This window comes from Lepisosteus oculatus, chromosome 12, assembly GCF_040954835.1.
Source record: "Lepisosteus oculatus isolate fLepOcu1 chromosome 12, fLepOcu1.hap2, whole genome shotgun sequence".
In the NCBI taxonomy this organism is placed as follows: Eukaryota; Metazoa; Chordata; class Actinopteri; order Semionotiformes; family Lepisosteidae; genus Lepisosteus; species Lepisosteus oculatus.
Window position 1 is genome coordinate 9,136,213 of NC_090707.1, and position 11,985 is coordinate 9,148,197.

Genomic DNA, 11,985 nt, shown 5'->3' on the forward strand with positions numbered 1-11,985 from the left:
CTTTTTGATTTTCGCTTTTCAGTTTAAAATAAACAACGCCGGGCTCTTTCCCCCTGCTGGCCCGGTTTGAGTCGCCCATATTCCATTTATAGCCCGAGCGCACAAAAAAAGACCCCATCTCACCCACCCTTCTTTGTATGTCGTCCAATCCTACTCCATGTGGTAAAACAGGAGCGATCGCTAAGTGAAATATATATACTCCCATTTAGCGCCTAACACGTTGAGTTCTCTCCAAGCCACTTGGGCTGTAGATCCGTCTTGCTATTTCCACCTCCTCGACTTCCTCAGGCAGGGATCTTTGCTCGTGCTCTTTGTTCATCTCACTTCAAGTACTTAACGCGGCTGTAGACAAAAAAAAATGGCACCTAAGAAGGACGTTAAGAAAGCAGAGCCTAAGGCTGCTGCTGCTCCCGCTCCCGCCCCGGCCGCCGCACCAGAGCCGGAGAAGCCCAAACCTCTGGACCTGTCCAGCGTCAAGGTAAAGGCTCGCTGTTCCCCGGGTCCCCTCAGCCCCGGGCAACTTCGTGATCCCGAGCGTGTGTTGTGTTTTGTTTTCATTTCCACGGTTTCATATTTTCCCGTCCCGTAGTGAATTCTTATCGCTACCGAGAAGTATTCTTCTCCGTAGAATATGGACATTTATGTCACAATTGCTATCATACGCGCTGAAATGAATACGGGCTGTCCCGCGTCTTGCTAGAAGATAACGTCCCGAATTAGCATAGTGATTGTGATGACGAATTGAGGGAGTGCGAGAATCAGATGCCTCAAAAAAGTCGTTTTGAACAAAACACTTTGAACAAAAGTACTATAAATTAAACACAGTAAGTAAATTAATCATAAGATGTATGCTGGTTTGACAGGAGTTGTTTTTAACTTTACCTTAAAACAAACAAAAACAGAATCTGAGATGCTTGGAGATGTACTAAATGTTGATTTGGAATATGTACCTATGATAACAACTCTTAACTACAATTTTTAAGTATGATAGATGACAAGCACTTCCTTAAATGTTTGAATTTCGTTTGACTGATAACGGCATTTTAAAATAAGGCACACTGAGTACAAATCAAAGAACAAATGTGTGTCCGAAAATTTATGGTACTAATGTCTGCTATTCAATTCAACGTCAAAATTATTTTGCAACAGTTTGAACTATTTAACATTTGCATTAAAGTAACTTAAAAAAATACTCCAGTTTGGCGCAACAGAACTCGAACGTTATGATTTATTAAGCGTTTTGGAAAAACATCCGGTTGTGGAAAAACACAGTATTTCAAATACCAGCAGTCATCTTTCACTCTGCCTTTTAATTTGGATTTACTTGGCTTTGGTTTTTCTTCAGTTTGTTGTATCCGTTTTAAAAACATTAGTATTCATATTTAAGAGAATATTTAAAATAGGAATTCCCCGAGCCGTAAAGCAGCATGTGGGAAAATTGTAGCATTCGTTTTTAATCACTTTGACCGTATATTAAAATATATAGTTTATTTCTCAGTCAGTTCGTAAAAGACCATCTTAATTTACAGTTATATAAATTGTATACATTGTACTTTGGGAAAAAATATTTTTATTTGCAGTTTGAGAAGTAAACATTTCATAAATGAGAGATTCTTAAAGGGTCAGCTTGTTAATCTTGTTAAAAAAAACATACATTTAAAACTTCTGTTTTCAGTCAATACTGACTACTTATACGGGTTTTCAAGCTCAACGAAAAAGGGCTGTGCGCGCGCTTGTGTCCGTGGCACGAGACCTCGAGAGGGATGCTCTGGACAGCCAGAGCCGCAGAGGCTGCACAATCAGTACTGCGGACAGCTCCTCTCTGTCTCCCAGACAGCGTCCAACACCCGCTTATACCCGTCTAGAGGTCTCTGTCCCTCCCCGGCAGCGCCGTCATTGGACAATGGAAATATGGGGGGCGTGGACTGTTTACGCGTCGCCGAATGAGGAGTTTGCAAGTGTTAATTGCACTCGCGAGGCCGCGACACCGTGCCGTCAGCTTAACGTGAATTAGAGACAAAAAGGATGTAATAGTTTTCATGCTATGAAGCCCCAGGGGCTGAAAACCAAAAGCTATTGGCAGCTGACCAAGGTGTGATCAAGTATACATCAATGACTGAGCCCTGCGCCCAGGGGTAATTGGCTAACGAGGCAAACTGATCTCGTCGACTTTATATTATCATCCAACATACTGACATGATGTAGTGGGTCAGTTTCACGTGTTATACACTCTGTCAGTGCTGCATGTCAAGAGGCCATATTCATTATTATTGTTATTGTTGTGATGATGATTATTTTTTTATTCTTGATATTGTATTATGATGTTAATTGTTCTACTGTGTTTTCGAAAAAAAATAATTTTAATTTACATTTAGGTTTTGTATCTAATAATCAATATCAGAGTCATATCTACGTTTGCATTTGTGCATGCCAAGTCTATGAGCTTTATTGTTTTATCAGACAGAGGCTGGAGCAATGCACCTGCAAATGAACTGTTTTGTAAAGTTATACTTACCTTTTGCAGCTCACCGGCACAGAAAGCTGGACTGCCTTTAAATTCCATAAAGGAGTCGGGGTGAAACCAAATGCACCAACAGATCCAAATGTCACGGTTAACGCCCAGCATCTTGCAGCCAATTCTTAGAAAAAGCGAAGAAACCGGTATTGGTAGAGTATCATTTGCTTGGGTATACATAGACGTGTAACGTCTGAATACACCACACGAACTATTTGCATTCTTTCATGGTGCTACAAATGATTGATTGATAAGGACTACGATCTCCACCGGAAGCCGGAGCTGACTTGACTCACCTAGCTTGAAGCCCCTACAGAGATCTGAGGTGCGCTACCAGCTGTCTCATGACTGATGGCGGAAGAACGTCCCAGCTATAATAAGAGGGGATGACGGAGAATAGACGACTAAGGAAATTCAGACTTCCAAAGCCTTTGGTTTCTTTAACTGAGTCCACACAGAAATATGTGGTTTTAAATCGTCATTTGCACCCACTTCCCGGCGTGTACCTTTTCCCTTTAGAACATGTGCACCTTTCACTTTGTAGCAAAGACGTTCGAGGAACCACTCCTAAAACACACACCGGATAAAAACACAACTGAAGCTGGTGTGTGTGTATAACGTTGACCAGTTGTTCTTCATCTAAACTGCAGCCTGCACCCCATTTGGTTCTCAAAATGTGCTCTCCGCACCCCTTATCAAAAATCACTGAAGTCATTTCTGCTTTTAAGTGATTTACCTTCTAATAAATACGGCACGTTTCGCACCCCCAAAAGGGGCGTGCACCCCAAGTATAGAACCCCTGGCGTAGACCAAAAATGTCCGTATAGTAGTACTGATATCCCCCATACTAAAGTACCCATAACGTAAAATACAGGTTGTTTTAAATTAAAAGTTTTTAGACACGACAATACATTGCCAATTGACAGTTGAAAAACGAATTGAAAACGAAGTTTGAGGTTGTTACTTTATTACTCGTTTTTCATCTTCTACCAGTAAATAGCTAAATGTTTTCTACACAAGTATTTACTCATTTCCCCGGTTGATGTGCAGCTCTATTTTAAGCCAAGACGCACGCCTGGATGTCAATCTCCGTCCCCGGGAGCAGGCCGCAGTCTTGGCAGGAGTGTCAGTGTCTGATCTCCGACCGTCCTGTTGCGTCCACACGCTGTCCATAAGAGGTCGTTTTCTTCGTGCTCGCCGGTGGCAAAATGCGAATCTCTTGAAAGCGCGGTCATGAAAATACATCTCGTTCAAACTGGCGGCATGTCGAATATTTTTTTTAAAATAAACCCTTTAAATTATTTTATGTTAGACATATCTATGTGTATATTCTATCGAGCGTCAAAAGCCCATACAACATAAGCCCTGGATTTATTTATTTCTTAAACCGTGTGGTTTCTTTAAAACCATTCAGCGCGTACATGCATTACAAAAATACGTTTTAAAAAAGCGGATCTACAAAGCAAGAGGAAGGCCCAGGGCTTTATAAACTGTCACACGTGGGTGAAAAAAAATAAATAAAATAAGACTTTGTGCGTTCCCAGAAAAAAATCTGCTGACCGAGACCAAAGGTTCTTGTCTGTGGCCTCCCATACAACCCAAAAATAACCCAAACCCTTCGGCCGGTCCTTGGTGAGGGGGCGGCAGCTCCACTTTCTCCTTGCCCTAAGAAAGCTAAAGAACTCCCCTGCGGCTACCTGATCCCCCCCGTGACGTCACGGCCCCCGGATAAATAAGAAGGGCTCAGCCCGGAGAAGACGACCACTCTCCAGGGACACAGTCGCTCCTCCTGCCTCCGGCCTCTGCCTCCTGCCTCGGCTCGCCTGCTCCAGCCATTCGCCATGGTGTGTGTCGGGACTTTCTCTGAACTCCGCTGCCGCGACGCGATTTTTCTTCACTTTGACAGACAGCTTTCGGCATCTGCGCTTTGTTAAAGGGATTTAACGTTTTCTGAATGGGAATTTAAACCGATCAATGCAACCACAGGATTATTTTGGGATATAATAATAATAATAATAATAATAATAATAATAATAATAATAATAATAATAATAATAATAATGACATGTTTTAAATACTAGCAAACATTTTTGTTTCTACCCGGGATTGTAATTTAAGAGTTTTTAATTAATACGAATTTTAATCTAAAACAATTAATAACCAGGGTAATGTTACAATTACTTGTTAAAATTTTTACAACACAGGTTGGAAGAAGCACACCTATACATTTTGATTTGCTATTTTTTTAAGCCTCGTGTAAAAAATGGTCACATATAGCGACCCCCAATATCATAACTAACTAGTTGTGTCTTTCAAATGCTTTTAAAAGAACAGGCAATAAAATCAATGACGAACACTGAGACAATCAATTTCTGACTGAAGAAGTGACAGATCTTTTGGTGCATTTGGTAACACAAATCCTATCTTTCTTTTTTGTTCTCTCCTTCCATTGCAGTCTTTCTCTGCTGATGAGATCGCTGGTAAGTGCAGTGGGGGTCTGGTTTAGGTTGGGCGCAAAGTTCTGGGCCACCTAGGCTTGGGTCTGCTTGTGAAGCCTCAGAGGGTGTTTGCTCCCAGCCTCTCTCTGTGTCTCTGGGCTCTGGCCCCCTGAGCCAGGCAGCAAGCAAGCCTTTTCTGTCTGGCTCTGGGTGGAGAGTGCCCATGGGTCCACTGGTTGTTAAATGGGTGCTTAAGATGTTTTCTGGTTGGTTTTTGCCCTGTACAGATCGATTTCTCCGCAGAACAGCAGGAAGGTGAGTTGCTATCAGTGTGTGTCGGTGTCACTTCACAGTTGTATAGCTGTGTTTTAAAAGCCTGCTAAAGAACCAGTGTGATCTGAAGTTGGGCCTCTTAGTTTAAATTGAGGTTGGATTAAATGAAATGGTTTTATTGTTAGATCGAGATGATGTAAGCAACTTTCCTTGCTTATTCATCTTTCAGGCCTATTATATCAGTCTTTGCAAAAGGAAGTGAAGTGCATTTTTTGGATCACAGGGGTTCTTTAGTATCAATTGTGAGAAAATGGTTAGATGTAAAATGTATACCTATTCATCATGCAGAACATCTTGAAAATCATGAAAGGCCCAACAGAATTTAAAGTCCAAGACGGTATGCTTAAACTTTAGTAGGAACAATAACCACAGACTGTTGGTTTTAGCAGGTGATAAAAATCTTCAATAATAAATTCTTGAGTATTTAATTTATACTCAATAGTTTTGTATTTTAAAGTAATGACAAAACCTGACAAATCCAGATTACAGCCCCCCAAAGTTCTGCAAAATGAAACATATACCAACAGAGTGGGAGCATTAAAATGGAAAACCAGAACTCAGTCTGATATGTGCAAAAAATAATGCATTATTGTGCGTGTTTCTAAAAGAGTTCTTCAGCCCAGCTGCCATATGGCAGGCAATATTCGTGCAAAATGGTACTGCTGTATCTATCTTTTGGTTTGGTTTTCATTCAAAGAGTAACAGAAAGCCGAGAAACCAGGGAAATGAGAAGTTATTTGCTGATGATTACTGGGTTCCAGTTTTCATTGCCTGTTGGAGACTTTTCCATAATGCTGAAACAGGCCTTGTTAAGCTGAAGGACCACTAGTCATAAATGCCACAGGGCTTGTCCTAAGCTCCAGAGGATGAGTTAGAGTGTACAGGGACAGGACAAACTCTTCCTGAAGGGTTGGAGCAAGACTGCTGGTGTGTGCCCTGTAGCTTTGTAGAGTTCTCTGCAACCTTTGCTGTACATTGCAGATGATGAGCAATAATTACACATTCTGCACAGAACAGGATTGTGGTATTAGTAATATTAGCTGTATAATTTGCTGCCTGTATGGACAGAGCCACTTGTTGCAGGCATATAGGGAGGATGCAGAGCCTAGTATGGAAGTTCAGGTGCTGGGGTTTAAGTTACCCTCCAGTCAGCATTCCTCTTTAAAGAGGATCAGGTGGAAGATATCACTTGCTTTATAAGGAAGGAGCTAGTCCCTGTGGAACAGATTGATTCCCAGTCACGGCTTAAAATGTCCTCCTGAGAGAATGGTGGAGAACAGCTGCCATGTTTTGGAATCGAAGGGTCCCATTAATCTTTCCTCAGATCACTTTTAAATTAGCGCCTGAAACAGCTCATAGAAATACCTCCTTCTTGTCACATCTACAGTATGTTGCACACTTGAGCCGCAGCTGTGTGTAGAAATGAGGAGATGAGTAAAAGAGAAAGTGTCTTGCATCGCTAGTCTGTTCACAGAAGAAAGATATGGATGTAGTGGACACAGTCAACTAGTGCACAGCTTGGCAGTGTGCCATTTTCTATGCTCTGCTGAACTTACTATAGTCTTACTGGTTTGATTCTGTAAGAATTTGAGCTAATTGTTTTTGTTTAGGGGCATTCTGAGTAAAAATAAAAATATTCACTAATGATCCAATTGGACTTTGTAACTTAGAACTTGTTATTGTTTTATGTGTGGGGACATATTCGTTACTCAGGAGAACTGTAGCTGTTTGAACTTGATGGTCATATGTGACCTTTTGCATTCAACAATGCTCCCTTCTTCACCAAAGAGCTATATCCTGGCTGAGGTGTCCACCCGGAGCTGTGGGTGTGACATAAACAACAGAGACTGGCCTGTAGACCAGTGCTTGGACAGCAAAATAAATTATGTGAAGTCACAGTCAGTGCTTACCAATATACTGTATGATTTGACCTTAACACTGAATCAAATGAAAATCAAGAGTGGAAATGTTATATTTGAAGGAAAAATTAAATTTGAAAATGGTTTGCTAGATTTGATAAAATAATTTAAGCTGTAATGCATACTTTTTATTTTTCAAAGGGAAATGAAGCATTGATTAGAAATCAAACTGTGGGTTTTTTGGGTTTGTGTTCTCAATAATCCTATAATGTGGTCTAGTGGGTTACAGCCTCCTAGAGGGAGTAAAGTGAAACAGAAGCACAGAGGCAGCTACAGTATGTCTTTGCATTTACACCACAGTGTATTGTGCTTCGTGTTGGTTTCTGAGAAAAAAAAGAGCATTTTTAATTTGGAAAAAAAAAGTATGCTTAAAAAGTCAAACAGTGCAAAGCATTTAATGATGGATATCTGAGAATTTTTTTAAACGTGTTTTTTTTTCACAGTTCACACTGTGGATTGCACTGTGAACAGAAATTATTTGTGATGACAGGGTGGGACATAGACAGCAGTGATTGGTCATGAGCCTGACCCAGTCTGTACAATGACTGAGCTTCTAGAAGGCTGCAGCCAGGCCTCCCCTCTGAGTGGGAGTATCTGGGGGTACCTGGGTTGTGTGGTCTGTGAATTTGGCCGTTTGCGTGCTTTCCTAGGTTCACCATACGCTTGGATGTCTCTTACTAATGCCACCCTGTGCTGTTCTCTCCCAATCTCTCCTCCCCTCCAGACTTCAAAGAGGCCTTCCTCCTCTTTGACAGGACAGGCAACAGCAAGATCGCCTACAACCAGGTGGCTGATGTCATGCGTGCTCTTGGCCAGAACCCCACCAACAAGGACGTGAACAAAATCCTGGGTAACCCCACCCCCGAGGGTAAGTGGGTGTTCCTCTGACCTTCACACATCAGCCTCATAGTCACAGCACTGGAGCATAATACTGCTGGAAAATATCCTATGAAAATAAAAAGACTGTGCAAGTGTATTGATACTATCAGTTGCATATTTGATTGCATTCAATTATATAAAGCTCTGTATATACAGTACTACATATTATTGCAGAGTTTTTAACATTCTCTTAAAAATAAGAGCTTTGTGTTAGCGTGGCACAGGAAAATTCTTATTTTACAATATTTTACTGTGTTACATTACAGTTCATAGTAAAAGGTGAGAAAGTTGATGGTTTCCTTTATACTGTATATGCCACAGAGGCAAAGGCACTGAAACTTTTTCTTCTTAAAGTCACTAATCAAAAACTGCACTAAAATATAAAAGCTGTTTTTAGAAAAAAGCATATAATGCATATATATATACTATTTTGTGCCAATAAATGTATTTTTCTAGAATGCTTCTAGAAAGCATAGTCTAGCATGCTTCAGGAAGTTCTTTTTTTTCTGCAACAAAGTACCTGGCCCTTTATCAGCCATTTAAAAAAAACTTTCTGCCTCTTTCTTGTGAACTAAAAGTGCTAATAGGGGACAAGCCCCAGAGGGGGCTGTGGTTGACGCTGCTGAATCTGCTGGGCAACAAGGCCCTCCAGTACAGCCCGTTTGTATGTGTCTCCCAGTACCTGGGGCTCAGCCCTGCTCACTCTGATCTCCTGCAGAAATGAATGCCAAGGCCATTGACTTCGATCAGTTCCTGCCCATGCTGCAGACTGTGGCCAACAGCAAAGACAAGGGTGGCTATGAAGACTATGTTGAGGGTCTGCGTGTCTTTGACAAGGAGGGCAACGGCACTGTCATGGGTGCTGAGCTGCGCATTGTCCTGACCACACTGGGTGAGGATCGCCGGCCTTTGGCCCATCTGGAGAGACTACCTAGCATTCTCATAAGCACATTAATTTCATTCTATTAAAAAAATTTAAACTGTCCCTCCTTATGATGGTGGAAAAGATACCAAAGGCACAAAAGGTTCTTATGTAACACCGTGCACCTCATAGGTAGATTTATCATTGGATAAGTCAACCCTTTTCATATATTAAACTTTTTCTGAATAAGGCCATTAATGTTCTTGAACTTTATGCTGCATGGTCACATAGAAGCATTTTGAAAGAACGAATTACATCAGCAACAAAACATCAGATATATTTTAAGTGCAGAAAACTAACTGTACAACTTCACTTCAAGAGTTAGAAATGTGTTTTCTGGCTCTTTGCAACACGTCTGATCGATTCAGGTTTTGTGGCCCCCCGTCTGCACCACAGGAAACATGTGAAACAGTGCTGTTGTGACTCTCCTCAGGTGAGAAGATGACTGAGGGTGAGGTGGACACTCTGCTGCAGGGTCAGGAAGATGAGAACGGCAGCATCAACTACGAGGGTTAGTTCCCAGCACACGCTATGAGTAGTGGGTGTCTGGAACAAGCTAGCCAGCCAGATCAATTAGTTACTATCAATCAAGTGAGATAGACAGGTTACAAATGAGAATACTATATGCCAAGTCCTGGCAGATACCCTGTACAGTGTGAAAAATATAACCCTAAATAATTTGCAGACCTCATTTTAAATGTGTTCTAGCTCACAAAGCCATATGCTATTTTATTAATCTTCTGTTAATTGTTTGCTGGAGTGGTGGTGTCCACTGTTTTTTACTGATTGCACACTGCATACAGGATGTAGTCCATGTTTTTTTGCATTATCAGCACTATCTATGACCTTCACTGTGTGGTCAGCTTTCTTGCCTGCTAACACTCTTAGCACTTCACCAGTTTCCTAAAGCACTGTTTCTCACTGCTCACTCTCTTTCTCTCCACCCCTCACTCTTCCACAGCCTTCGTCAAGCACATCATGTCCGTGTAAAGCAACTTGAAGAGGTACGTCTGCTCTCCTTTTCCCAGCATGCCCTCCAACAGCCTACCGCTTTTTGAAATCTAGCTCTGATGAATCGGCGACAGGCAATGCCGTGAAAAGGTCCCGATCGGTTCTGCTGTGTGGAGTTCCAGCCATAGAATGAACAACTACAAAATGGAGGGATTTGATTTTCTTGGTTTCATAAGTATCTTCTTAGGGAAGATTTTATTTTATGCCATTTACTTAATTGCTTATTCAGTTAAACAGTTTTGCCATGCTCTGCCCCTAGTTGGCTGTTAATGGAAGTTACCCAGAGCTTTTCTGCTGTTCTGTCTCTCATTTGCGCATGAAGCCCCAGCTGTCTAACCCTCTGGGCAAGGATCCTGAAGCCAGATCTAACTCTGTTTTTCCCTTTCAGGACTGGTGTGAGTGCGGAACTATATCTGAAGACCCAATGGTGTCAGGACATCTACTTCACCATTTTGTAGACCAACAAAGGAAAAAAAGGACTATGGGATGTATTTCTGATATGTTCTGTTTTTTTTTCTTTTTGTTTTCCTTTTTGGATCCCTTCACCCAACATCATCCCCCTCTTCCCCCTGCTGCCCCAGGACAACAGTCACGCAGCATTCACTGAGGTGTCAGTGGACGAAGACCGTTCTCCCCTGTGAGGGTCTCTGTCCACCCTCTGTCCACTCACAAGCAGTACTCTGGCACACACCTTTAGCCTGTGATTGTGCTGCAATCCACTCGGAATGCCCTCTGCTCCTCAAAGTCTTAATTTATTTTCTCTGTAATGTAATTTCACAAAATAAACTTTTAAAAAAAGGTTTTCCGGGTGAAGTCTGGTGCCTTTTCTTTTTCAGAAAATTGTGATTCTTATGCTTTGCATGCACTGAATATAGAACACGACAAATAAATTAAAGAGGGGCCACACAAGTTACAACTGACTTCCATTTAAGTATCATCACAGCAATAATGCAGATGTCCTCTGACAAATGCTTTATTTTTACTTTATTAACTGCATTATTGCCCATATTGCTATGTTACTGCATTGCATCTGAACCCCTTACTTCTACAATATACATCACAGCAATATCCTGCCTCAGAGTAAGCAATGGTGAAACTGGTTCACAAGTCCAGAAAAGTGACTGATGAGACTTGACACTATTGTGGAATGAATTTTCGAATTGTCACTGTTTCATAAAAATAATTTTGTAGATTTCAGGGAAATTCTGAATCTTTGAAAATGCCCTTAATGAAGGTGGGCCTGGTGTTTTTGCACTCAGCGATTTATTCATATCTGGGTCCTTTGTGGCTATACATTTTTCAATTAGAAAAATCACAAATCTCAGACACAACCAAATCTTATTCTATAGAGTCAAGACCCATTTTCTGGGCCTATGCATTTTTCCCTGTATTTTTACATGAACACAGACTCAAGATCTGGAAATAGGTAATGTTGACAATATAAAAAATAGTTGATTTTTATCAAAGTAGCAGTCTGTGAATTCAAAGTGAGGAAATTTGCATTTATTGGGAAGTTCAGACTGTAAATGATTTGTTATTAATTAACTCAAGTGTTTACAAACCAAGACACTCAACAGCCAAACATCCCCTATTGACTGTACACTGATAATAAATTAATGTAACTAGTCACTTCTTGCACAGGGCAAGTGTAACACAAATAAAGCTGTTTTCTTAAAATATCAAACTCTAAGCATGAATTATATTCTAACTCTAGAGATAATTTCCTGTAACTGCAACCCCTACTTAAACTGGCCCGCCACACTCCCCTGTCGTTGTAACCCTTCTTACAGTATGTTCTTAACCGGAATGATACTTATTTGGTATATGCCTGTCATTGCATTAATTTAGAATTTAGAATTTAGAAAGTACTAGTAAGACCAAGGTTCAAGGGTTTGAACCCAGTAAGTTTGTTAGTAGTCAGCAGTATTTAATCAAACCTACTGTACTAACTCTATGTGTAACATCACA

At 41.0% G+C, this 11,985-nt stretch overlaps 1 protein-coding gene across 4 annotated transcripts; it reads left to right on the forward strand.

Annotated features, from left to right (window-relative positions):
- The first annotated feature begins 216 nt into the window (after window positions 1-216).
- On the forward strand, window positions 217-10,819 carry myl1 (myosin, light chain 1, alkali; skeletal, fast). 4 transcript variants are annotated; one of them, XM_015358611.2, is made up of 8 exons: window positions 4,253-4,359; window positions 4,971-4,995; window positions 5,241-5,268; window positions 7,930-8,073; window positions 8,803-8,976; window positions 9,440-9,517; window positions 9,968-10,010; window positions 10,406-10,819. In XM_015358611.2, exons 2-7 carry the CDS (start codon window positions 4,984-4,986, stop codon window positions 9,994-9,996), a joined length of 465 nt encoding a protein of 154 aa, XP_015214097.1. In that variant the 5' UTR covers window positions 4,253-4,359; window positions 4,971-4,983; the 3' UTR covers window positions 9,997-10,010; window positions 10,406-10,819. The 4 variants fall into 4 exon arrangements, with proteins under 4 accessions (XP_006636363.1, XP_015214096.1, XP_015214097.1 ...); XM_006636300.3 differs by lacking the exons at window positions 4,253-4,359; window positions 4,971-4,995 and adding an exon at window positions 217-478; XM_015358610.2 differs by lacking the exons at window positions 4,253-4,359; window positions 4,971-4,995 and adding an exon at window positions 217-478 and having other exon boundaries at window positions 10,599-10,819.
- Window positions 10,820-11,985: the final 1,166 nt, after the last annotated feature.

What these genes read in the sequence shown, in the direction of transcription:
- myl1 (XM_006636300.3), top strand. Translation starts at nt 359, where the DNA reads ATGGCACCTAAGAAGGACGTTAAGAAAGCAGAGCCTAAGGCTGCTGCT. An exon ending in TGGACCTGTCCAGCGTCAAG is followed by an intron (nt 479 to 5,240) that starts GTAAAGGCTCGC and finishes TGCCCTGTACAG; the next exon opens with ATCGATTTCTCCGCAGAACA. An exon ending in CATTGTCCTGACCACACTGG is followed by an intron (nt 8,977 to 9,439) that starts GTGAGGATCGCC and finishes GACTCTCCTCAG; the next exon opens with GTGAGAAGATGACTGAGGGT.